Source organism: Anoplopoma fimbria, chromosome 11 (genome assembly GCF_027596085.1).
Source record: "Anoplopoma fimbria isolate UVic2021 breed Golden Eagle Sablefish chromosome 11, Afim_UVic_2022, whole genome shotgun sequence".
Classification (NCBI taxonomy): domain Eukaryota; kingdom Metazoa; phylum Chordata; class Actinopteri; order Perciformes; family Anoplopomatidae; genus Anoplopoma; species Anoplopoma fimbria.
In genome coordinates this window covers 14,089,350-14,117,218 of record NC_072459.1, presented here as the reverse complement: position 1 = coordinate 14,117,218, position 27,869 = coordinate 14,089,350, and the positions used below count along the sequence as shown (strand labels likewise).

General features: G+C 39.7%; 1 protein-coding gene across 1 annotated transcript in view; it reads right to left on the bottom strand.

Moving 5' to 3' along the window:
* The window catches only part of asic2 (acid-sensing (proton-gated) ion channel 2), a 314,110-nt gene extending 289,184 nt beyond the window's left edge, over window positions 1–24,926 (bottom strand). The window contains exons 1-2 of the mRNA XM_054606997.1: window positions 24,761–24,926; window positions 21,113–21,733 (exon numbers count right to left, since the gene is read on the bottom strand). Of these exons, the coding sequence (XP_054462972.1) occupies window positions 21,113–21,688 (576 nt within the window). The 5' untranslated portion in view covers window positions 21,689–21,733; window positions 24,761–24,926. The remainder of the gene's footprint in view (window positions 1–21,112; window positions 21,734–24,760) is intronic.
* Between the last annotated feature and the right edge of the window lie 2,943 nt (window positions 24,927–27,869).

The window sequence follows — 27,869 nt, the reverse complement described above, 5'->3', positions numbered from 1 at the left end:
GCATCAAAACTGCTCATAGGGTAAACAAACTTACCAACCAATGCTGAAATGTATCAGCATTTTGCTGGTATATCTGCTCCTCATTATACCTGAGGATGGATTCCCTTTTTTTACAGCATCTAAACATCTTAAAACCAAGGCCGTCTTTTACTTCATGCACAAAGAGAATCCTCCATCGCACCCTGCTCTACCAAACCTCTCACTCCCTGAGCTCATAACCACCTATTGTTCTAATCCACAATGCCTGCTCACCTTTCAGATAATGATAAACGATGGTGCCTGAGGCCTGCACCTGCATATACAGTATGTATGCAAACAAAAGTGCAAAAGTGTATCTGCATCACATTTTCCACTTTTCTCATGCTCAAAGTAACTTAGTTGCAGAAAAATCCTGAATGCTTCTTGGGTGAAATTAAATAATCTCCCTCAAACTCTGAGAAGAATAAGAGGAGCACATTTGTGCGGTCTGATAATTGTCCCTCATACTTCTTGTCTTAAGTGAGGTGTATAGTTCCACCAGCAGAGAGGGAGAGGTGGAAGGAGTGGATGACAGGTTTATAACCTCCCATTAATCCCACCAGTATGTTGGAGGCAAGCCAAAGTCGATTTCGTCGGCCAGAGTTTCATAATGAACCGAAAATATGGGTGGTGGGCTGGCTGCCACTCTCCAAGCGCAGCGGCTTTACTGTCACAATAAAAAAATCCTGCTTTTAAAATATTACTTAACTAAAAGTACAAAAGTATTCATCAAAGCATCAAAATTAACTTCTAGCCCAAAAGTAGAAGTATATTCATTATGCCAAATGGCCCATTTCAAATAATATATTCATGGTGGATTATAATTATTGATGCATTAATGTGTTCATCATTTCAATGTTGTAGCTGGTAAAGTTGGAGCTAATCTTAACTACTTTATATTAGGCTGTATTAACAATCTGAATCTGCAATGTAACCTAACAAACTAATATATTGAAATTAATGTGGTGAAGTTAAAAGTTTTTTATTTTCCTTTGAGATGGAGTGGACTCAAAGTATATAGTTACATCAAATTAAAATATTATAAAGTGCAGGTACCTAAAATGACATTCCACCACTGCAAGAACAAGAGCACACATTTTGTATTCAAAGGGATCCAGATTGACGCATTTTAAAATGTGCTACGTTTCCTTACGTGGAGTGTGTCCATCCTCTGAGTAACACTGCATCTCTTCCCCTTCTTTCGCCATTTCATCATCTCCGCCTCTTACCATGTTCTCTGCCATCTATCTGCCGTAACTATTTCCCTTCATGTGGATAGCCTCTCCCGGGATTCACAGAGATCCCTACTGTAATTCCATCTCTCCTTCACACGCCCTCACATTGTCAGAGCAAGACTGCCATCATTAATGACAGTCTTTCATCTCATTTTGCCTGCAAGTTCTGACACCCTATAGACGTAAAGAGCAAGGGTCGACCTAAACGACAATGGAGACGCATATTTTTAATATCCGGGTCTCTGTATTTGTCTGAATACTTGTCTTTCTGTTATCTCTCTATTGCATGAAGCTGGTCGATTCTTTGATTGACTAGAATCTATTTGGGGTGAGCGAGGAAGACACTTAGGGAATAATTATTAACGCTATTTGCATGAGAATGCCACAGCCTTCAGCATTCCCTTCACATGATGCAGCCTAAAATGAGATTAATTTGGGGTTTCTGTTCTAGTGATTGTGTCTGATAATAACAAACCATCCAAAGAGTATCAATCAGCCATACGCTCTTCAGTCTGGTGGGTCCGTCTAATTGACAACAAACAAAAGGCAAAACAAAAAGGGCTCTTTCATATATACTCTTCAATAACGATATTTTTCCCCAGCAAACCCTTATGAATCCATATAGGGTAAATATAAATAGAATATAGTGTCAGGGAATATGAAAATATATTTAATGTTGTCAATCTGCACTATTATTAGCAATGTAACTCTCCCTTTCATTTATATGTATTAGGGCTTTGCTAACATCACAGGAAATTAAAGCAGTTTAATATAATATCTTTCAAGGCAAACAAGCAGAGACACTAAATCCCATATCAAGATATTAATTACATAAACTGTGACACTGTGAGATTTTACCATCATCACCTGGTGACTGGCTGTTAATGGAGTTCTCTTTAAAGTGAAAATCTCACTATTTGTATGCTTATTCAAGGACTTATTCAAGGAAGCAACTTCACAGGGTTGCACAACGAAATGCAGCAACTAAACAAAAATGACTAAACAAAAAAAAAAAAAAAAAAAAAAACAGTCATGCATGCCTCTAGTCTTGCATTAGGAGGAATGTAAACATCAGCAACAATAAATTCTCTAAGCCATATGGCCGACATTTTAATATTAAAATTCAACTTCAGGGAGACAAAGTTCATCAACTTTGACTATGTTTGAGCACAAAGCATCATTCATGTAAACAGAGTCCGCCTCCTACTGCCCCATCGGAGTCTTGCACTCTTTCCTGCGGTCCGCCGTCAAGTGCAGCTTGATCTGGGATGCAACAAGGTAGACATGTCTCTGTAAAGATGTGGGCACAACAGTCATCGACCTCTCGTTGCTGGGTTAGCCTGAATTTTCCTACCAGTAGCCAGGAGCAGACTGGTTGGTGGAACAGCCCCTTAGTTATTAACTAGGTTAGCTTAGCCTCCATCTTGGCTCTCTGCTCCGCTTTTATTGGCATTTGATCCGATAGCTCTGGCTGGGTGGTCGGCCTTGGGCGGTGATCATCTCAAGGTCCGCTCCCCACGAATTAATCTAAATCCCCACTTCCTTCTCTGATGTTGATGAGTGTATTATGTCATATGCCATAAGCGCGCCAGTAATAAAGCCAAAAAGAACAACAAATTTGGCAAAAATGTAGCGAAATTCATTGGAGCTAATTGCCGAGCATGTACATGCATCCCCGTTGCCATAGCAAAATAAAATTTAAAAAATGAAGCTGAACAATAAAAGCAGCCAAAAGGCTGGATGTGCACGTTTTTAAACATTTTCAGCTCTGTGCTAACACAGAGCTGAAAATGGCTTGTTTTTTTCTCAGCTGGCCTGCAGCTCTGGATCCGTACTAGTATCAAATATTAATTTATATTAATGCACACAGAGCAGGGTTTGGGGCTCTGCATGAGTTTACAGATTTGATTATGGTATGAGTATTAATGGCTCAGCATGACTATGGCTCAGCATGACTATGGCTCAGCGGAGGAGCAAAGAAGAGCCTGTGTGTGTGTGTGTGTGTGTGTGTGTGGTGTGGTGGGGGGTCAGAGTTGTAGTACAATGGTGTTAATGCAATACCATTTCTAGTTGTAACACTGCTCTCAACTCAGAGGCTGCAAGATATGGATATGTCTGCTACTCCCTGAGTCCAGGGCCCCCTGACCCCGAGACTCATTATGAGCCGCCGCATACAGCTTTTTAGGGCTCACAGGTGGAGGAAGAAGAAGAAGAAGAGGAGCGTAATGAGAGAGGCGAGTACAGAGGAGAAAAAGTGGTGATGGGGCAGATGTCTTTTACATTTGCTGCTGTAAACACACAATGGTTGGTATATTTTCCTGGGAAAAATATAAAATTTGATGCAAGTAATAACTGATATGTTTGTAAGGATACTGTAACACTGTGTGCTGTATTATTATTAGTTTCAAAAAATATTTTGGGAAAAATTGATTTAGAGGTTTTGCTCTCATATTCTACAGGCGTGGTAGCAATGAATAGTCATATATTGAAACCTCTTGCCCTATTGGCCACTATTTTATTCATCAAAAATAAAAATTTCTGGCAAAATTGCAAAACATTTCCTGGTTGCAGCTTCTAAAGTGTTAGCTTTTGTGGATTTGCTGACCTTGTCAGTTTTTATATCATAGTAAGTAAGTTGAATATCTTTGAGTCTTGAACCATTGGTTAGACAGAACAAAATAATTTAAAAACCTCACCTTGAGCTCTGAGAAATCAGGGTTTCCCAACAATTATCTAGACTGTGGCAGCCCGCCCAAGTCTATTTTGTTCCGCCACAGTTTCATAATGAACCAAAACCATTTTTACACTTCTCAATGGGTGGGCTGCCTGACCCTCCACAGGAGATGCGTTTCTATTTTCTGGCAAAGAAATTAATGGATTAATCAAGTAAGTAATTGACAGGGTTATTGAAATAAAAAAAAAAAGCATTTTTAGTTTAAGAGCTACACCTCAGTGCGTGTGTTTAAATGCAGACAAAATTAAAAAAAATAGAAAGTGACGCGTTAGATATTCATATTCCACAAAGAACTACCAATAAAGCTGTAATAGCCACTATGGCTAATCAGAAGAAGAATAATGACAAACACAAAACTAGTCAAATCCACCCAGACGGCATGACTGACAGTGAGTTTTTGTGAGGTGCAATGGAAAAACATCACAGCAGTGACAGCTAGGCAGAGTAACCAGATTTATGGGTGCAGCAATAAAAAACCTGGGATATGCTATGATTTTATGGATACTTCTAGTGCAAAGACAAAAATAAATAATCTAACAGCAGATCATTTGATTGGCAATGTAAAGCATTATATAACACAGAACAAAGAAGGCCTGTTAATCAAGTTTTATATTTAATCTTTTTTCAAATGAAGCTTTCAACATTTTACACCATTTTCCGAACCAGAATATGCCTGGAATCCATTGTAACTATTTTACAGTTATTCTGTGTGAAAAATGTTCTAGTCAAGAGGATTGTGTCCCCTATCCTTTCTTCTTCTGCTTTGTTTCCCAGCGTTAAAACACTGAGTTGAATCAGAATATGTAAGGATGTGAATCACTTAGACGAAGCAGAAAGATTTTTTTCCACACTTGCATGCCTTGTTATTTCTTATATCAGTAGCTGGGTGTTTTTTTTACTTAGACTAACATATATTCTAGCAAAGTATTTGTTCATGATACTGAAGTAAATCGGTACGCAAGTCACTTTATCAAATCATAGGTGAAATACACACATGCCAAACAAAACAAAGAACATGACATAAATATAAGTGAATCAATTGTTTTAAATGATTTAAGACCGTTAGTTTTTCAACAAGAAGTGTTACATGGTAAGTAACAAATTGCTGCAATTCATAGATTATTTATTGATTAAAAACTACACATGACCTGCTGTTGGGTCATCTCTTGATTTTATACAATGGGCCTGTGTGTTCATTTGCTTAGAGTAAAACTGGTGGATAAAGTGTCATGACAATAATAGGGTGAGATAAAGATTATATCATGGGATAATAGCAAAGATGAAGTGTGCGGATGGTGAAACATCACTGTAATTCTGTCCATGAGGAGAAGAGTCCTTCAATTGTGACCTTGTAGAAGGACACCTACAGAGCTGAGCCAGCATCTGAGGCATTTATCACCTCCTGTGATGAGGACCAGCAATTCATTCATGGCACAAACACACCGTTAACATGAAGGCCATTTGGATGGCAAGCTTTTTATACCATCTCAATGAATTGGACAATAAAACGCAGGTTCTGTCACAGTTTTGACTGAGTGAAAACACTAAGAGTGAGCACAGGAAGATCAATATGTACATACAGTACCGTAGCTGAGAGAGAAAAAAAGAAAAAGGATAGCAACACACACATTTTAAAACTGCCTGAGGAGACACACACACATAAGTTTCAATATTTACTTTTAAATTAAAATGAAATGTTGATTGCAATATTTCCCTGTAATTAAGTTGCAATCATCATCCATCACATTCCACACTCATTTGTCATTTGGTTCAGGAGAATAGAAAGATAATTTCTAACTGATTAATGCCCTGGTGTGGATTCTTTCTTCCTTAATTACTACAAAACAACCAAACATTACAAGTAGAGACTAAATAATTACACCCAAATCATAATGTGACATACAGGGGAAGGGCAAAAGAGAGGACAAAATACAGTATGAGAATAAGAGGGGTAGTTAAAGAGAAGAGTTATTAACCTAAAAAATAGGACATTAGAGTATCATTTAAATAATGTTTGGCCGAAGGTCGATAAGGAAGATATTTTCTCTTTTTCATTATTATATTGGTGAATTTCTGCTATTTCTAATAATAAAACTCATTAATTCATTCATGCTGACATTGTGTTAATGATTCTCGTTTTGTTTTGTTCAAACCAATCAGTGGATGTTCTGTACTGAAATCACAATCCAATCTATTTTGAGAATAGAAATTTATTGTAAAAGCACACTACTTTTTTCTTAAAACATTGCTAAACTATAGTGACTGACAATGACAACAATGATGAATAATTGCACCAGAACTAGGTGAGATTTTAACATTCCAGACCACGTCTGCAAAGAGTGCACCAACAAGTCTCTGCAGAAACAAACCAGACAGCATTCAGAGAAGTTTACACATTTTCTTTAAACAGCTTTGAGCCCGATGAGACTGATGGTCAAACCACTAAGCAGCAGTGCACAGAGGCAGATCTATGTCATAGGTAGAGCCATACTGTTAAGTAGGGATGCAAAATGGGGGGGAATGCAGCCCTAAATATGCTGCAAAGCAAATAGAATGCATTAAGCTATTTGAATATATTTAAATTAGGTAATGTGCATACAATTGGTGCAGAAATTGTACCCTTTCTATGCAATTGAGCCTCCTTGTAAAAACAGTCCAATTCGCAAGGAACAGTCTTCAGAGAATTGGTGGGAACTGAAGCGCTGTCACGTTGGACTTTCTCCCCTTCAGTACTTTTTTTGAAAATCCATTCGTAAATAAATAAAGAAAAAAATAATGAAAAATAAGGTTATTATAAAAATGGATTAAAAATCATTAGCGCTCTATCTTTTGTGAATCAGACATTGAGTCAGGACAGAGAACAGATTCACGTGAGGCGTACTTCAGGATGCTTTCAGCTGCTGCAATCCTCTTTGTCAATTCACCCCTCACAGAGTCAGTTCATCATGTACCTTAATTACGGTTTTCCTCTTGTTTTACAGGTACCCCTATGACTTTGCTTTGTGCAGTTTAACAAGGTTTTGCTATATGTGCACCGAGAGTGTATTTTAACAAGACATCTGAGACCTCATGTAACTGTAGCCTTGAGGTGTAATTGATGTGCGGAGTGAGCTTTCTTTCTGAAATTTGAAGTATTACCACAGATACCATAGTCCATCTAGCTGCAGAAAATAAAAGGGCAGAGAGCTGCATGGAAAACACACATTGAGAACATGGATTTTTTGCACGTTATGATTGCTGGACGGTCCAGAAGTGATGGTCATGTTATTCCCCTAAACCTCTTGATCGGTCCAAATTATTATCTGCCACTTGCTCAAAGCCGCAGTCTCAACAGGAAGGAGATATGTTTTGATTAAACTTCTTATGAAAATAATTCCCCTGTAACTTTTACAGGAAGACCTAATTTACTGTTTACCGTAAAAGATATTTTTGTATTTGTTGTTACTTAATATTTTCATGAAAAATTAGGCTTGTAAAAACTGCATGAATGTTCGTTCAGGAGCCTTTTGCTGGCCTTTCACTGCAACTGGTTCAGACATCATTTAAAGTAAGTGCTGCTTAAAAACCATACTCATTCCCATTAGGGCCCAAATGGTCCTTAATGATGACTGCAATGTAGCAAGTAAATATTAGTATGTAACTAATAGGGATGGGCAATTCCAGCAAAAACACTATCCAGTATTCACTTGGAGCTATTTGACCATTCTTCAAAGACACACACATGCAAACACTCACAAACACACACATACATATTTTCACATCTAACTCTCTGAAATAAGGGTTTATTTTGAGCAAATTGTTGGAACAGTGGATACTAACCAAGACTGTTTTGGTGAGTTTTATTTTGTTTCTATTGCCTTTGAATGCAGTGTGTGTTGCCATGGCCGCTGCATGAACACATCTCCCAGCTGAAACTGCACACACACACACACACACACACACACACACACACACACACACACACACACACACACACACACACACACACACACACACACACACACACACACACACACACACACACACACACACACACACACACACACACACACACACACACACACACACACACACACACACACAAATATAGTCTAAATCATCAATCACTGACAAGAGCCAAGCTGCACCTGCCACACACGTTTTACCAGTATGTTACTACCGGCTGCTGGTAAATACCAGGGATGTCTTGTAAAAAAGTGAAAATCATGAATAATCCCCAGTAGATAAAAGCAGGATAAATCAAACAATTAGAGCAACACATGAAAAATGTGTTGTGTTCATTTGACGATGACGAAACTCCACTAAACATAAAAATAAAAAGGCAGCCCTAAGGTCTCTCCATTTTTTCGCCACATGCATTCTCTGCATTTGGGCTCTCGGATGGTTTGACACTGAATCTGTGCAATTTAGTTTCTCATTAAACCCATCAGCTTTACTGACACTTAGTGTTTGACCAATCAAAACGAGTAGGAGGAGGACAGGGCCAACACCCATCACACTAACAAAGGAAAGCTCACACCTGAAACAGAAGTGGGGATTCAGTGTTGACAGTGTGTGATTTTGTTTAAGGTAAACTATAAAATGTGTGTTCAGTTATTTTGTGGTTGTATTTAAGTAATGCGTGTAGGTATGTTTCTCTTTGAGTTATTCAGGTAATGGTAGTATGTTAAACAGTATGATAAACTGGAATAAGTAAAATGCATAAGTAAATGCACATTGCTGCTGATGCAGTGACCATTAATTCACCTGTGGTTCTGCAGGTAAGCCATCTTTATCAGGGTGCAGATTACAGCTGGGTATCAATACGTTCAATGTACAAACTAGAATGTGTCTGCATTGAAAACTTATGTACTGAAAGCGGACATTGAATATCAATCTATTCCTGGTTGATTTTTTTTACGTTAATTTTAGACTGCATTTTACTGAACATTCAAAAGCTTCGACTTTCAACAAATTTAAAGTTTTGAAGAGAAATTCGTTAATCAATTAAGAAGTTTATCCAGCAAACATGCCCCACATTTACTGCTACCACCTTCGCAATTGTGATGATTGCTGCTTTTCTCCATTATGTCCTGTTGTCATATTATATTATTGTTAGAAGGTGTTATGGCCGGAAATTGCTATTTAAAAAACAACAACACAATAAACGGTGATGGTGTGAGCGTGCTGATTAAGGTACAAGTATGAAAATGAAATACAATCCATGAAGCCAAAATTCAGTGATAAATACATAATTTTAGGGCTCATCAGATGCCAAAACATCCCACAGCAGAAGTAAATTTCCTTTCGTAACATGAGAAACAAATTAAGTTTCAAAGCCCCCTCCATACTATCAGGAACATAATTCTGGTGGATGAATACTGAATCCTTAATATTCATCTACTTATTCTTGTTGCCTAAAAGCTTCTGAAAGTTTTCTTCGTCACTGATTATCACTCGGGGCTTATATTGACAACAGATCTTCCACACACTCCTGCACTCTACCTCTCTCTCTTTGTCGCATCAAGAATCTCACAAACTTTCACTTTTCTATCTTTTCCTCTCTTCCTGCCCTGATCGTGTTAGCCCGGTGTGAGACCACTTCAGGATCACGATCTACTTCCAGCCCGCTGTATCATTAACCCACACGTCCAAACTGAGCTCACCCTGCTCTACTCCTCGATCCCCGCCCGCTAGTCGTCCTCACGCTGAGTAAATGTCCATGTAGACACCAGATCAAACACTGCCTCCGCTGCTCGCCAGCTGTCGGTACATATTAACAACGATTCAAACGCTACGACCACCGACCTTCCAACCATCACGGCTGATGCTGACAGTGAGCTGGCACGTTGGCTTCACAGGGATGCACTCATCTCTTCAGGAGCACCAGCCCGTAACACTGCCGGCAGTACTGGAAGTGTTGTTGTAGCATGACATGATAGAGACAGTTACTAATGGTACTGGTCGCCCTACGGTGCTGCAAGAGGGATCTCAGGATGGGGTTTGGATCCAGATCTGTGGACATCCAAGCAACCACTCATTAAATAATGAAAGGGGAGGGAAAGTGAGGTAGCAACTGCCAAAACAGTCAGTAGGACTGTCTGACTGAAACAAACTTAGCAAGATATAATTAGACTGAGAAGGACTGATAGAGGTAAAAAGAAAGAGAGGACAAGGTGAGAACAGTTTGAAGTGAGACACATTTGTTTGCACTGCTTATCAGGGTTATTTTAGCAGCTATGTTTTCATGACTGATTTACTGAAGGATGTTTTATATCAAATGAAAGTTTCACCATTGGAAAAAGAAATGATTGTGGTTACGATGCAGGATTATAAGAAAGGATTGGGCTTGATAAAATATTCACCCAGATGAGCTCTCAAAGGATAAGAGTGGTGAATCCACAAAAGCGCATGCTGGCCTATTATAAAGAAGTTCAGAAGTTCAGATTTATGTGAGACAGCATATCAAACACCATCTGAGATCAGTCTGTTATCAGAGGTTTTTTATGTGTTTTTGCCATGATGAAGAGCATTTCATCAGGCAGATGCTTCAAAATTCAGTGTCATCCCCAGCAAAACTATTTTTTTCCTCTAAGGGAGGAAATGGGGACATGCTGCGCGCTGCGTATGCCATCACCTTGTGTTTTTTATTCTACCGTGTTGTTTGTCTCTGGTGTCCCCATGGTAACAGGGTCTATGTAGCTGGTCTATGTTTTTTTTTAAACACTGCTCACTTGGAGGTAAGGTCTGGGGCGACAGTAGTCGAGGATTGAATAATGCAGGATCCATTCATTCAGCGGTTTGTGATTACACAAACAAACAATAAGCACACTGTGGTTCATGGAAGCTTTGCTTTGCAGCTGTGAGACATTACTAGGTCACTGAAGAACAACATTTATTTTTTCTAAACAGCAGTAAACATCCAATTTTTGATAGAAATGCAACACAGCCACAAGACAGGTTGAGTTTCAAATCTGATGCGTAAGATTTAGAAGCTGGTTATATTTAAACACCTACATACTTTTGATTGATAGCAATAATCGTACGTTTCCTCTTTATCTTAACTCTGAGGCTTGTCAAAAAGCTTCATAACAATGTGAATATATTGTTGTTTTTTAAGCTAACGTTTGAAGTTTATGACTCCCTATAGCTTTCATTATCTGATGTAAAACTAAATCATCCTGCTTTTCCATTTGTTTAAAAGGGCACCAGGATATTGGTCACACGTCGAGGGCTTGCTCCATTCACTGGATGTCATGAATTAATCATAATTATTATTCAACCATCTTTGTTTAATAACAGGTGAGGCAAGCTAATGTTATTAGCCTCTAGCATTGGAGCAAACAAAGTAGTTGTGCCGTAAGGCTCAATCGAAAATCACTAAATAATAATGTTTAATAGTGTAATTGTCTTTTAAAATGAAAAAAAACACTTTAAATGTTTAATTAGGCCACTTAGAGGAAGGAGAAAAAGCTAATAACACAACACTGACGTATTATCATTTTATAACCCGAAGTTGTTACAGCAAATGTGCTATGAAACAGCAGCCATATACAAAACCATCACACACAGAGATGCATTAGCAATCAAGTGGATTTGTGATAATGAGCACAAGTGGAATGAGTAATATTTATACTTTCATTTTTTTAATCATATTTCATTAATCAGTAAGCCACATGGCCTAAGTCAGCTGTACATGATGAATTCAGCTGACTGCAGAATTCAAATTGTAATCCATTTATCACACCTCTAGTCTGTTCTTATTCTACAATGACGAAACAGCCCAACATACAATAAAAATAAAGTCCACAGTCAAACAGAAATAGCCGAGACAGAAAATCAATCCAACTTTGTCCTCGTGGGGCCAATGTCTGTGATTCCAAATCATGCTGTCCTGCACACAAGCATCATTCTGACAAAAAGAGCGCACATTGTCCTGACACCAATGTGAGGTTCTTTCCAGCGGGACAGCAGTCGTACCTGGAGACAGGAAGGCGACGGGGTTGGCAGATGGAGCGGTTTCAGACGTATCTTGACATTTAAAGTTTTAGTCTGGTATTTCAGCAGACTGAAAATTCCCGTTGGGTGGTGAAAAAAAGCATGTATCCGTAATGCAAATTGTATAAATTACACCTCTTCAGAGACACACTGCATTTTTCCAACAAGAAAGCAGCCTCTAAACTGTTTCAACAATGTGAAGCATCCAACATTTCTGGGAATGTGTGGTTTGATTAATTGATTAAAACAATATAAAATGGTTAGTGAGCTTATCTATGTCCACTAGTCCTTACCTACACTCCCATGTGTAGCAAATGTGCTAGAGAGGGTTAAAAAAAATACACTCCAACTCAACATATCAAGGTATCCATTTAAGCAGAGGTCACTTTCCCCCTAAATCTCTCTACTTCAGCAAACAGACCTTTGAGGCCCAGAGCACATCGCTCTCAGGTGAGTCTAGAGATCAAAAGAGCTCCTGGGCAGCTTTCAGAGATTAAAGAGAGAAAGACAGGTGGACAAAAAAGGGGAGTCTAAAAGAGTCTGTCAGTCTGTTTAAGGTGGTTGTGGAACAGCCATTCAGGTTTGAGCAGTTAGATGTTGAGTCAACGCTTCTGTTCGGGCAGCTTATCGAGGAACCTGACGGAGCCAAAAACCTCTAACACTCTGCAGCTGCAGGGGCCGTACAAATGCAATGCCAATACCCAGGTACCAACCCCATTTATATTTTTCTGACTACAACAATTCATCACCAAAACATCAAAACCGCTGTTATTTAGTCAGGCGTTTTTTAATTTTTTTCTTACATGTAATTCAGCAGAATCAATTTCGAAATAAGTGCTTAGCTGAAACCATTACAGTTTCATCAGAAAAAAAACAACTGTTTGTTTAATTTCTAAATGTAACAATACTTCCAATCCTCAAGCAGACTCGCAGCACGTCACTTTTCTTTCATTATGCCCCAGGATGCTGACCTTACTGTCTGAAGAGGTAAGTCAATAAAAAGAGGATTTCCTAAGTAGATCAATAAAGCATAAAATCATAATTATTATGCAAAACGCAGTGTGTCTGTGTCGAAGCCAACTACTGATGCCAAAAGCTTGCAATTTTCCAGCTGACCTTTGATCATAAAACGTTTAGTCAATATCTGTTGACCAACTGAAGACTAATGAATCGAGCAGCTGCAACACAAACCCACACACATATGAAAATATACCAACCAGTATATTAAAAGACACTCAGACAGACACACACACACAGACACACACACACACACACACACACACACTCCACCTCTTGTGGCCATGATGAAGTAGGTCTCCAGACGGGCTGCTGAGGTAATGGGCCATACTCCACTCCTCTCCTCTCCTCTCCTCCAGTTTCCTCTTCTCTCTTTGCAGGTGTGAATGCAACATCAAACCATGACTTCATGTCCCGACGTCTCCTCTCCTTGGCCACTGACACAGCTCTCCATCTCTGCCATAAACCTCTCATTTTCTGTCTTGCTTAAAAGACCGCTGGATGATTAACTGAGCCAGAAAATGAAACGTAATTATATAATAATATATATTAGGGATGTCCAAAGCTTAACTACAGAATCAGCATTTTTTTGGATTGATTTGTAGTGCCTATAAAAAGTACATTTATTAATTTCCAAAACCGCGGTTCAATCCCACTGCAGTACGTTAACTGCACAGTGAAGTTAGCACACAAAATTATTTGACGCATTCCAGAAAAAGGGTTGTTTTCTGTTCATTTCTGCTGCACTTTGAAGGTGAACCACACCTTTAAAGTGTGGCTATTGGTTGGAACCGCATTTGAACTTGACATGTTGTTCATGCTGAGCATACAGAAAGCCTGTCTGGATGCTGGGCATAGTTTCTCCTGCTACAACGGATCCACACAAACACTTTTCTTTCCATTAATACATACTATAGGAGAACTATACTATCTAACATACTATATTATAGGCGATACTTTAGCTATTCAGCTGAGAAAAAGTCTGGCTTCGTCTGCCACAAAAGCTTGATTTGTTAAATCCAGCTGGCTGAGAGGACTACTCTTTTAATGCTTTAAGTTGTAGAACGTGCTCTTCACAAATTGATGGTATTTTATGAAGGATTTGCAAAACAAAGGTATTTTTTTCTACAACATATACCTTGAAGAACGGTTCAACCAAACTCACAGCTGAAAGTGGTAAAATAAAGTGGAAGCTGAGCATCAAAATGTGTGCAGGTTTAAACACAAAAAGGTTCCTGCTTCAGCGTCAAGTGCACAATCATGCCTATAACAAGCTGGAATAGTAAGTCACAATAGGAATAGGAGGTTAGTGTATGGTAAGCACTATTGGGTAGCAGCTGAACACACTATGGGCTTAAGGTTAAACCTCTTCAATCTATTACTGAGTACACTGCAGAGGGCCTAAAGAAAAACATTACCCAAAATATATAGAGCCAAAAAGAACTGTTTTGCAAGCATTTTCGGGGGGAAATGGTAACAACATTATTCTCACCTGGCATTTTATAACCTGTGGACATCCACTAGAAGTAGGTTTTAGTCATTTTATACCTTTTTTTTGGGGAACAAAACTATTTAAAACGTAAACAATAGGTTTGGTGTCTAAATTATACTCTTTTTGTCTCGGTTAAAATGGTTATTATTGAAGGAAAGAAGAAAAAAAGCCAATTAACAGGTGACTCCAAACTTTTGCCAGGTTTCCACCCTGCATACTAAAGAATACACACAATACACACAATATGTGTTCACAGAATTATATCGAAGTCCGTCATAGAACCAAAAGTTGGTATTCTGTCAGGTCAGATTTTTGCCCTTTGTTATTTATTCAAAGTACATGTATGGCGGCTTTTGTTAAGCCAAAATTAAACGGTTGAGAAGTGTTCTTCTTCAAAAGGTATCACAAATTCATGATCTGAAACAATATATAAAAAAAGGTCAAAAGTGGAAGATGAGTTCTGTATCAACTAGCTCGTAGTTTTGCTGTTAAGTCCCTCTCTATACTTCACGTAAAGCTAAGGTCAGGGCAAAAAAGAAACCTGTTACTGCATTGTGTACACTGTTAGCTCTCACCGGAGTCAAGTCTGCAAGATCATTTGACATTTGTGCATCTTTCTCATGAATAAAGCTCTGAAAATGGATGAAGGAATTAGGTTTTTTTTTCTCTGTTGGACAGGAATCAAATAGCATTACTCTGCCAACCAGATGAATCATTTCATTAATCACTAAGCCAATAATCACCAGTACTAATACCTAATCAGAATCAGTTGATGGTTGAGGAAAACCCTTCAGGGGGAAATTGCTGCTCATTTAAGCCTCACTACAACACACACTAGCACATCAGCCTACCACAATCCACCACTGCAGACAGCTGCAGTGTCTATCACATAAGCACCATCCACACGGAGCCGTCTGTCTGTGGCTGCACTCCAGCTTCTCTTCCAAGCTGCTTAAATAGCGCAGGTTGCTGCTGCCTCTCCGGGGCGTTTTAGAGAGCCGTGCTTGTGGGCGGCAGCGGTGCTTTCCATGCCCTTTAAGAGACTCAGACACGGTGCCTGCCGGGAATGTAAAAATGCCAGGGTAATGCCACATTAGTGATTAATACAGTACAGCCACTAAAACCTAATGTGATGCATCGGGTTTTCAAATGTTGAGAAATGAATCTGAAAGTGATGAAATGCACAACTGGCAACTAGAGGAGGAGGAGGAGGAGGGGGGAGGAAGGATTAGAAAGCACACCATCCTCCCCCCCCATGGGTGACTGAAGGGAGTCTTGTGCCGCTCTGCTGGCGAGATCGAGTGGAATGAAGCCATGCAATAATCAGACAGTGGAGTGCTAAGGCCACAGGTTGTGTGTAATGGCTAATTACTGTTGCTGTAAACAGCCAGCACCATTATATTTTTGCGGTGGCGTTTCAACGAGGCTCTGGTCAGAGGAATAGACAAGTGGCTAATTAGTGTCCGTGTGATACAGAGCTCGAGGTCTGGCTGCTATCAGGCTTCACATTAAGGCTGAGAGTGTGATATGGGTATATATATATATATATATATATATATATATAATATATAAACTGAAGCATGCAGTGAGTGCAGGTCAGACACACAGAGCTGATTGGCTCTGGCAGTCTTGTCAGTGTGATCAATCAGAATTTAATCTTGGTTGTAGTTAAACAGGAAAAGAAAGAAACACAGGCAAGGGGAAGTCCGCTGAATCACGTTTACATGATTTAACTGCACTGACAACATCGCACCTTCTCAAAGCTGGGTGATGTGAAACAAATGAAAATCCTAATAGGGTTTACCACAGGAATATATTTAGCTGAAGTGATGAGGCACCCAGATCCTGACACTTCTTCTGTCATGATCAGTTCAGTTAATAGATGATGATAGAGAATAGGGGTGCGAATCATTCAGTATTTCACAATTTGATTTTAATTCTCTGGGTCACAATTCAAATCAAAATTGAATCATCACTCAGTACATAGGAGTGTTTTTGGCAAGATCTACTCCAGTCCGCTGTGCGCAATGAAATTATGGCAAATTATGGCCTGAAAGGAAAGACAGTGTTTGTATAAGATTGTGGAGTTTTTATATTTGAAAAAGTTACATCAAAGACAACATTTTACTTTTATTCAAGCTAAACTTGCAAAAATAAACCCAGTTTAATATTTGTCAATTCTGAAATGAACAATCAAGTAATGTGCTGAGCTGGTCATTCAACAGATGAAAATGTAAATGTGTAACTACCTCAAAACAGATAATTGCGATTTCTGCAGTACAATTTATTGCTAGGTTTTGTCTCTAGGAATCCATAACTCAGCTTGTTAGTTTTTTAACATCGGTTTTCTTTTTTAGGATCAATAATTTGGACATTAGAATTTGGTAAAAAAGGTAATGCAACATGATCATGTCATCATGATATGATTCAAGACAATACAAATTAAATAAGATTTTCTGTCTTTTTCCCTTCAGCACTACTGTTTATAAAAATGTCTCACTGATACACAGAGGCGATAGTATCACCGATACCAATTGGGTCAGAGCTGTATTACTGACCACTAAGCATCCATGGCAAAATGCTCTATTGAAAGAAAAAACAGGGCCGACTGGGCAGGCTTTTGTATAGTTCAGCAGAAGGATGCTGTATGTGGTTTGAGTTATGCTGTCGTTTTTGGCAACAATAAGCAGGTAGCACATTTGAAAAAACTACCAACCCTCCACGGCCACATATAATACACTCATATAGGTGGAAAAGTGCACAACGATGCTGTTGTTTTCCCTCTTGTGCAGCACTCTGCTCCAGTTTCATCAGTCACATCACACGGACTCCCGTGTCCCACAATCCTCCCTACAGTCATTCATCACAATGTCAATCAAACGCTGACTCGGGTCCCTGGAGGGTCATGGTAGTGTCCCTCTGTATGTGTGTGTGCGTGTGTACGTGTGTGCAATCATTCACATATGCATATATTTCAATGTGTCAGTGTTTGTCTGAATGCATGTGTCTGTGTGCATTCATGCATGTGTTTTTCTATTTTTGGTGGCCTCTTTTGTTTTGTTTTTTTGTCTTTCCTCTCAGAAGGCGGCGGGGATGGGAAGGTGTGTCGCTGCAGTGACAGAGAGAGAAGAGACAGAGTGAGTCGACGAGAGAGGAGCGTGGAGAGTCAGGAGGAGCCGGGCAGCAGCAGCAACAGGCAGAGGGCAAAGAGGATGACAGTGCCTTCTAGTAGCCTCTCTGTCAACACGATTATCTTTGAACCCGGTGTAAGGTCAAAGGCGCATCACACAACATGCAAGACGGTTACTAAGGGCCGGTCAAATGGAGAGAGAGTCATTGGGCTGCACGGCGAGGCAGTGACAGAGCCGAGCTAGCTTTGCATTAACTCCCTGAAGATTCAACTGAATGAAAATATGAAAAATGTTCTCCTGGCAGACTTGTAGCTTTGCTGCGGCTCACTGCAATATGGATCAAAACCCCAGGCGAAAGCATCCATCTGAAAGCACGACTAGAAAATCACTACGGCCGACACGGTGATTCCCTTGTTGTTGTTTTTTCCAATTAACCTCTCTGCATCGAGCGCCTCTCAGGGCAAAGTATTAAAGATATCAATCTAAAAGTGAATATTTAATGTCTCAGATTATACACAGCTGAGGTGCTGTAATACTGTTGACTTGCTCCGTGGTGTCCACTCTCTGCAAAATGAAGACCTCATCAAAGCAGACCGCATCCCAGAGGCAGCTCCATGCATTGTGCATGCTTCGCTGGTCAATTTTTGAGGCCGACATACAGACGGAACATCTCATTAATAGAGATTTGCATCAGCTGCAATCTATGTACAAGCTTTAAATAGACAGTCCGCCTGCTAGTTATGCAGCTGCCCATGACATGACCCCGTCCGATGATGCATACAGTATGTTATAACTGCATATAACGAAGGAATTGAAGGGACACAAAAGAGCTGACTGCAGATTTTTATGTCTTTTTCTACTGTACCAAGAAGTCATTGGTTTCTAGTCATTGCTTTGCCATGAAATTGAATCAAGTCTGCATTATATTTAGTCACAGTTAGAGTTGGCTTTCATTGACATGGCTAGTTCTTTTCTGGATTCAAATCCTGTTAAGCAAAATACCTGGGTCAATTTAGCTAAAGCTGAAACAATAAGGGGATCAATTAAATCATTTAAATAATAATCAAATAAAAAAAGACTGGCCACTACTTTGATAAACGATCATTCCATCAATCCTTTCAGTCATTTTTCAAGCAAAGATAGTAAAAAACTGCGACACATGATCGGGGCCCAGCTTCTTCTCGCTTGACATATATTAATATTGTCAACTTTTAGTCAGACAAAACATGATATTTGAAGATGTCCAAGTTGCAATAACCACCTTTTTCACAGTTAGTTGACATTTCATAGAACAAGTGATCAATTATTGGAGAAATTAACTAGGAGAATAAGCCATTATGAAAATAATCGCAACTTGCAGTCTGTATCTGACATCTCTTCTAAAATCTTTTCTATCCGCCCACGCTTAGTAGCACAGAGCACCGCACAAACATTCAGGAAAAGTTAGCAAGCTTTGTTGCATTCGAACGCAGCATTAGTTGGCGATAACCATTGCTTTTACCAGTTGAAACTACAAACATCACTGTTGCCAATTAACATTAACTTAACATAGCACACAAGTGCTAACGCTCGTTAGTGATGTGCTAACTTACTCTGCTAATGTTAGCTCTAGAGGTTTTTTTGTAGAAAAGTAACATTTTAGAAAACGCATATCTCCTTCCAACCTCTCTGGTAAGGAGTAGAACTATTACACAATGTTTAACCAGAACTTGCTCAAAATCAATTAATCCAGAATGAAAATGAAGAAAATCTGAATTCATTAAGTACTGATCAGAACTTAAAATCTGTATAAAGAATGTAACCGAGAACAGAAACAATAAAGGATGTGCTACTATAAAATGGGTGCACACATAAAAGAAACATCACTCTGTAACACTTCTAATATACAAGTATAATTGATTGTGTCACATCAGTTTCCCACAAAAAATCTCCTACTTGTGTTCCAGCATATCATCACTGATATTTTTAGCTAGTCAAATTAACAGCCATGATGTGGGACTTCCAGCATTTTAGTTAAAGTAGCACATGAAAAAAAATGTGAGAAAAGTAATACACAACATCTGTTAATCTTATGTGTCATTGCTGCTAAATTAAGGTTTTCACTTGAAAGTGCAGTTTATCCGTCTTCTCAGACAACAAAAGGTTTTGATTACAGTTCTGAGTTTCAGTAATCTATATCTTGTGTTACTTGTAAATGTTGAATGATTTAGATTCAGTAAGAGATTCAGTTATAATACTATAGTTTTACTTACATTGTTATTATTAGACAGTGCAGTCTTTTCAAAATAAATCAGTTTGAAATGCATAAGCAGACAATAATAATGCAACATCAACAAACCTTAATGGAGACTTGGTGCTCAGTGTGATGGATTGCACAACTCAAGACAGTCTGCCAAAAGTCTTAAAACAGCCGAATAAAACCATAAAAAAAAACATTTCAAGTTTTTGCAAGTATAATTTATGATACTGATGTAAAGCTATAAAAAAAAAAAAAACACACCCTTCACAATACTTTCCCAAGGTGTCTCAGAAAGTCTTAAAGTATTTTAACATCCAGTTTGTCATTGAAGAAATGACAGACAGGGTTTTATTATTATAGAAATAAGGACAGTTTTCCCATCAAAGACACTAGGTTGTTTTATTGGAGCTTCACCATTCTCTTCTCCAGCATATTATGTACTGTATGCAATTAGCCCTCCACCGATGGACTCAGTTAACATTCAGTCTGAGGGAGTCTCAGTATGCAACAGGTGGGTCTTCAGAATGCTTTTTTTAATTTGCCAGAGTATTTTCTAAAACATATAGACCACTGAATCACTGCATGTCACCAACATAACACCACCTGGCTCTGGCTGTATATCATGAGGTTTTACAAGCACGGTATTGACACAGAATCAATAAAACAACAGGCTGCTACATTCAATACTAAGCCAAATATCGAGGGAGAAATTAACACCAACAGCAACCAACCGAATAATAGTACTCTTTGGCTGCATTTTTCTTCTGTATTACCAGACAATACAGAAAGTACACAAACATCCTTTAACTTCTTGGCTGGAGAAATAAAGGAACAGCTTTGAGGGATTTTACTGCACACTATGGCCCAAGACAAACCAATTACTTTCCTTCGGTGACCAAAATGCTGGAAAACCTGTTGCAGAACTGTAAGCACAATGCTATTATGTGAAAGCTGAGGACAACAACAAGGCAGCAGCAGAGTAGTTATTTGCGGAACAAAGCTTGAGAGACAACCTGTGCAGCCAAACACAAGAGTCTCAAGGAGAGAAAAACCCAGCAGGAGAAGCCCAGTGTAGCAGCGTGGGAGGGAAAGAGCAGCTATCAGCATACATCAAGTCATTTTGCTAGCTGACAAAAAAAGAAATAAATCATCCATCTCTGGTAAACCTGCAAGACTCAGAGCACCTCACAAGCAGAGTCCTCTGAGGGCTGGGATTCTGCTCTAACCCCAGCAGAGCTGATATTTAAAAGAAGACATTAGTGGACTCACGGTTTTGAAGTCGCTGTGGCTGCATTCCTGGCCTTGGTAACGGCAGTAGAGCATCATCTCTTTGAGGTCGTGGCCGACCCTCTCGATGAACTCCTTCATGCTGAACGCCTTGGGCTTGTAGGCGGTGAAGTTGGCTTTTTCCTGCAGGAACGCCAGCACGTCAGGCTCGGCCAGGTGCGGCTGGGGGATAGTCAGGTGCACGTCCAGCAGGCCCAGCAGCTCCCCAGCGTGGTACAGGTCGTTGCGCGTGAGGCGGCTGAAGCGGTAAGCGTTGAGGTTGCAAACGGTCACAGCGGGGAAGACCAGGCTACCCGACACCACGGCGTCCATGCTGGTCACGTGAGGATAGGAGAGGAAGTAGGCCAGGCGCTCGGCACTCTCCAGGACTAACAGTCCCAGGCAGGCCAGCAGAGCCGTGGCCCAGAGCAAGCGGCGCATGCTGGGCGGACCATACGGGAAGATGAAGCGCAGGCCGTGCAGCGTGCTGGTGTGAGCGAAGGCCTGCCAGGAGGTGGGGTGCAGGCTGGAGCTCTCCTGGCTCCCCTGACTGCCACAGCGCTCCTTCAGATCCATCATCAGCCCTCCGGCCCCTCAGCCAGGGTGCCCCTGGTGCACGCACACCTGCACAGACGAGAGAGGGAATGCCAATAAAATACTTTTACACCCAATAATCATATTAAGCATATTGATAAAGCAAGAAAGGAGCCGGAGAGAGAAAGAAGAAAAGGGCAGAAAGATAAGAGGCATCAAAGTGCAAAAGATAAAGAGGAAACAAGCATGAGGCAAATCAGAGCCCTGCAGCAACACTTACAGAAAACGTGATAAAACACAGAAAAAACAGCACATTTAAAGCAAAGCAACAACTGACAAAGAAGAGTAGGTATACATAAGGAGTACATGATCTCCACAACCCAAATAACTACTACGGAGAGTTAGAGACAGAGGAGAAAGACGCTCCCTTCGGGGCATCCCTCTCCTTTCCACCTCCACTCTCAATCACTCCCTTGAGCTCAGAGTTACTGTGGCTGCCAGCCTGCCTGTGGCTCCTATTACACCCCAACACACCCCCACACACACAAAAAAACACACACACACACTCGACCCAAATCCCAAAGTGCCTCCATCCTCCGTCGCCCTGTGTGACTGCTCGATTCCATTGACAAAAAATAATCACAGAGGTAAGTCCTCTGTGACACCGTGGGGGGGGCCAGAGGTGAGAGTCACTTAAGCCGCAAGCCAATCAAAGCCGCCTCTGTGTATTTAACGTTCCGACTCATTTCCATTCAAAACACACACACACACACACACACACACACACACACACACACACACACACACACACACACACACACACACACACACACACACACACACACACACACACACACACACACACACACACACACACACACACACACACACACAGGCTTCTCAGGATCTTCCGTGCACCCAACTAATGACAAGCCTAAGCACCTCTCTCGTTCAGCCTAGCGAGAAGACATCCAGCCGGCGCGAGTGTGTGTGAGTGAGTCTGAGGGTGCACGTGTGTGTTTTGTGCGTGAGTGGAAGAGAGAGAGAGGGGGGGAGAGAAAGAGGGAGAGCCGTTGATGATCAGAGCCGCTGGTTAGTCTTGCATGCCGATCCAAACTCCTCCCGTTTTCCTCTGGCCAGATACATCCGCTTTCCCTTCTCTTCCCAGCTCATCTGTGGCGGCGGCGAACAGCAGCGGAGCCGGGAGAGACGGGAGGCGCACACACACCAACACACCAACACACATGCTCGCACAGAGAGGAGAGCGCGAGAGCGAGGGGGTTTGGGGGGAGGGAGAAAGAGAGGAGAGAAGACATCACTCTCCTCCTTTGCTCTCTCTCTCCACAGCCAAAGTCTCCGATTCATTTGTCTCTCAGTCTTTCATATTTCCACGTCTCGTCCATCACCACAAACAGAGAGATGGATGGATGGATGGATGGATGGATGGATGGAGGCTTTCGGGGAGACGGATAGTGGAGGGGAAAAAAACAAAACTGTGGAGGTTGCTCGGTCGGGGAAGGGGGGGGGGTATGTCATCATGGGAAGTGAAGCGGAATCAGACACGGAGGAGTAAAAGAGGTTGAAAGGAGGGATGGGGACAAAAATATGGTTAGAAAACTAAAAAAAGAAGAAGAAGAAGAAGTGTGGTCACACAGGCTGCACGGCAGTGTCACACATAGGAAAGTCACTCAGACACTTAACATCACGTTCACAGGGGCAGAGAAAGATGAAACATCAGCCGATATTTGGTTTTTTTTAAGAAACACAACCATGTTTGATAAGGATCCCTTGAATTAGAGGATTTTAAACAAGCAGATGGTTTTGTCAAAAACAAGAAACGGAATTAGGAGACAGGGAATATTTAATTTTGTATCAATAACATATATGAACAACAAACTATATGTAGCATTTATAGGCCAGTATGTAGGATTTGAGATAAGATAAATAAGACTTGAAAATAACTGTACATAACCACCTACTCCATTTAAATAAAGTTACCTATTACATCAATGATTTAGCCTCTATTCCAGCACACTTGCACTATTGTACTTTTGTTTACACAAATAGTTTTACTTATTTATAGACATTGTATTTTGTTATTAATTGTGGCTTTGTAAATGTTTATTTTGGACCTATCTTTTTGCAGCTTTGTTTTTAGCTCTACGTTTATTTATACGTTTCTTCCTGAAAATTGTTGTTGAAATTGAAACTGTCCTTGTATCTGCCAATAAAGCTTATTCTTATTATGGTCACCAATAAATAATTCATCTTCACCACAGGAAAATGTATTTATGTCAACAGATTGAACTCCAAAAAAAGCATTTTAAGTACTGTGATTGTATGTTTCTTATTTACCAGGTAAAATCAGTGGATCAGGCTCTAGAGGAAAAGTGATGGTTAAAGTAATAAGAGACATCACTTGAGCGTACAATCAGTGGAGGCTGACAGGATGTGGAGCTGAATCACAAAGTGCACACACACACACACACACACACACACACACACACACACACACACACACACACACACACACACACACACGTTATGTTTGTTGTACCATATTCAGATTAAGTATGGTTATGTACAAACAAAGGTCATGTGGATTTAATCTTAATCAGCAACACTTGTTGACACAGCATGCAAACATTACACCTGCAATCACATCCACTACCTTCCTCATGCCAACATGACAATTACAGTAATTAATCCAATAGTTGAAAACCATGGCAACAAGCAGGGTGTCTCAAAACAGAAACATGTAAAAAAAAAAAAATCACTGCTTGCCACTAATTAGGTGATTAAAAAGTAAGGGCAAGCCCACATGAGGGTTTTTTTATTACAGAAAGTCCAAGAAAAATATGTCTTCCGAGCTCAAAGGTAAACATTTAATTAACAAGCATAAGTTATAGTGGAAAGGGAAGCGTTAATAAATAAATAAATAGATAATTTGCTAAGTAATTTAGGTAGCACGTTCATATATTATTAAGATAGCTCTCCTAGTCGGACAGAACTTTACAGCTCTGGTTTTCTTACGATTAAAATGTGCTTATTGAAGGTTAAACGTTGATTGCTGTCTTCATCCGGGTCCTACAATCACCGTTAATGAAATGAACTCACCTGTTGCCGTCGTGGAACTCACAGTCCTGCTGCGCCGGTTGGTTTTAATCCTCCTTCTCCTCATTTAAAAAACAGATTCATCCGTTTATTGTGCATTGGGGAGGACTCTTAAAGGGCAATAGGTAAACTTAATACAGACAATCTTTAATGAGCTTGTACCCGCCACAGACCGTCCACCTGCAGGTCTGCGGTAAAAAAATAAATCAAAAAAACGTTAATAAACCGAAAAATGGCGACCGGAAGTAGAGAATAAAAGCAAAATAAATATATAATAATACAAATAAATAAAACTCACAATAAAGCTGAGCCATATGATGAATGATGCGAAAGGACATATGTAATTCAACTGCATTCTACAATCTTTGTTTTCCTGAACAATGTTTAAAATTTGGGAAATGGTTTAACAATTTGATTCAGTTTGAAACACATGTAATATCTGTAATATCTGTGACTTCTTTGTGTTTTGCTCCAGCTGAAAAACAGTTGTAAAATTGTGAAATTGTCTTCAAAACTGTCAAAGTCTGGTATGAATCTTAACATAAAAAAAGAAAATGTCATGTAATAATCAGTTAAACTTCATTTAAAGTAAAAACACATTATATGAGAGGCGCAGAGTGGGACTTGATCTGTGGTCGTTTATGGACTTTTGTAACCAGACAATATTGCACACTTTCATAACTTTACCAATAAAATCAATCATTTTTGTACCCAAGAACGTCAAAACTACACCAACAAATTTGTTTTGGGAGTCAAGGACTGACAATAAAGAATTATTTTTTTATGAATTATTTATGATGAATCTATGTTCATATTAGGTATCGTCCGTCTTCTTCCACACCATATTTAGAGGCTCTGTTTAATTTGAATCTTGTGATATCTGCTCATTACTTTGCGCTTCGTGCTAAGTTCAGCAATTTGCAACAACACAGAAACCTTAATTAAAAGTAAAGAATGACTGATGAGCATTTTATTTTCATTCTTCTGCAGAATACACGCTCATTAACACACACACCCACAAACACAGACACAAACAGCCACACACGTCGATCACAGTCTTTCTCCCAAATGGAATTTGCTGTGGTCTCAGACAGCTGCAGGGTTTGCTGGTTCCTTAACAACTTAATTAAGCAAATCTCCCCTTTTTTCCACCGGGGTAATGAGTGTAGTTTTACACGGATTAAAAAGTCTCCAGGGTTGAAAATAAGGCTTTATGCTTTAGCAATCTTATCTGCCTTTATCCGTCCAGCCAATTTTCCAGCCACGGGATTATTTTAGGCGGGAGCCCTGTTAGGTTTACCATATTCTTCTCTTTTTAATTTGCAAGGTATTAATGCAAAAACTCTCATTTTTAACACTCTGAAATATGAGTCTGAATGTATTCTTTATGTCGCAGAGTAAAGGCATGTGTTTGGCTGCTTGGCTTGGATTAGCAATGACAGCAGGAGATCAGTCATACAGTTAAGACGTGTCAAAGCAAATCTAAACATGGAGATGACAAACCAAAGGAAAACCCAAAAGAGACTCTTGATAAGCCTACGATACACATACTTGGCATAGATTTTGCCAGTCTGTTGAACTCTTGCATTAAATATTCCTTCACTTGGTGTTTTGATGATAAATTCCAACATGTTGCTTGAAAATCTCACATAGATGTTAAGCTGTGTTGAGAACTGGTCGCTGTGAAGGACAAAGCAAATTATTCACAGAATTTGAATACTCATCAAACCGTTTTAATGACCCATTCTGCCCTGTGAGGGGAGGAAACCGGGTTGGCTTTGTTTCTCAACTCATTTAATTTGCTTTTTTACTTTAATGTGTCACCCATCTATAAACAAGTAGGCCTTGTACACTGCAGCCTGCGTAAATACATGCACAGTATATTATATCTACAGAATGGAATGCATTAAGGAAACTGCAATGCTAGATTAAAAGCTTTAATATAATAATACATTTTCACTTCTTCTTTATCATATTTCTTCCAATTGTAAGGTTCCAAGTTCCTTCTTGACCTTGGAAACAGCAGTTTACAAACCAGTGCCACTTCAAAGTTAATTTAGTAGCTGTTCTTTATCAGAGGATTGAGTTTGCCCAGTTGTCATGGACTTGTAGATGTTCAAATTCAAATTCTTCTGAGCACTCTAACTTTGACTTACGTGTCCACTGTGGTTTGAAAATTGAAAGTTTATTTTTTAACTTTCTAAACATGAATTAAATATTATCAAAAGTTCCAGAGTAGCAAGAAAGTTTTTTTGAACCTTAACACTTCTGCTGATGGAGATCATGTGATTTGATCTAAAGCTCCAGAATAGCTACCAAATTGAATCTGAGGTGAGATTGTTTTGTGAACCAATATTTCTCCTATAGTTTATCAATTTCACTGTTTTTGTTCAGTTTTTATGAATGGGCCGTGTTGCCTTTATTTCATTACTTCTATTGTAACAAACTAAAAGCATGTTTGTTTATTTTACCATGAGGTTAGTTCATCATTTCCCACCTATTGTCAGTGAATAACCACGCAACACTAGCAGCTGATTTCAGGGGTCTTTATCCAAATCTCAGAGAGTTAACAGTACTTTACATCAGAGATGAGAAAACTCTCTTTCCGCTAAGGATTCTATACCACAGATAAGAAACTTCTTTTAAATCTTTATTTTTTGGGGGGGTCAGTGGGCACTTTTCAGACTATACATGGGAAGACTGAAAGAGTAATTACACTTTCGGACTATCTTAATGGATTCTGAAAAAATAATAAGCCCCTTACAAGAGCCATAATTTGGCTGTGTAAGTATCTACCAGAGTTGGTGGGACTGGACTCAGTTGATTGTTACCTCTGGCGAGAGGCGATTGAAGTTGAAGGGCAAATTATTCCAGACGTGTGAGCAGTAGCTGCAGACTCGCTGGGATCGACCCCCTCCCCTTTTGTGAAGGTCTTAATTGGTTGATGTGCAGATAAAGGAAGGAGCAACCTCTGCACGCACACACACACACACAAGACGGATGGTTTCAAAGAGCCTTGTTCTATTAAGTTTCCCTCCAATTAAGAGTTTTATCATCAGGTCTCATGAACTTGACTAATGATGTCCACTAAGAACCAAACTACCGAGGGTGT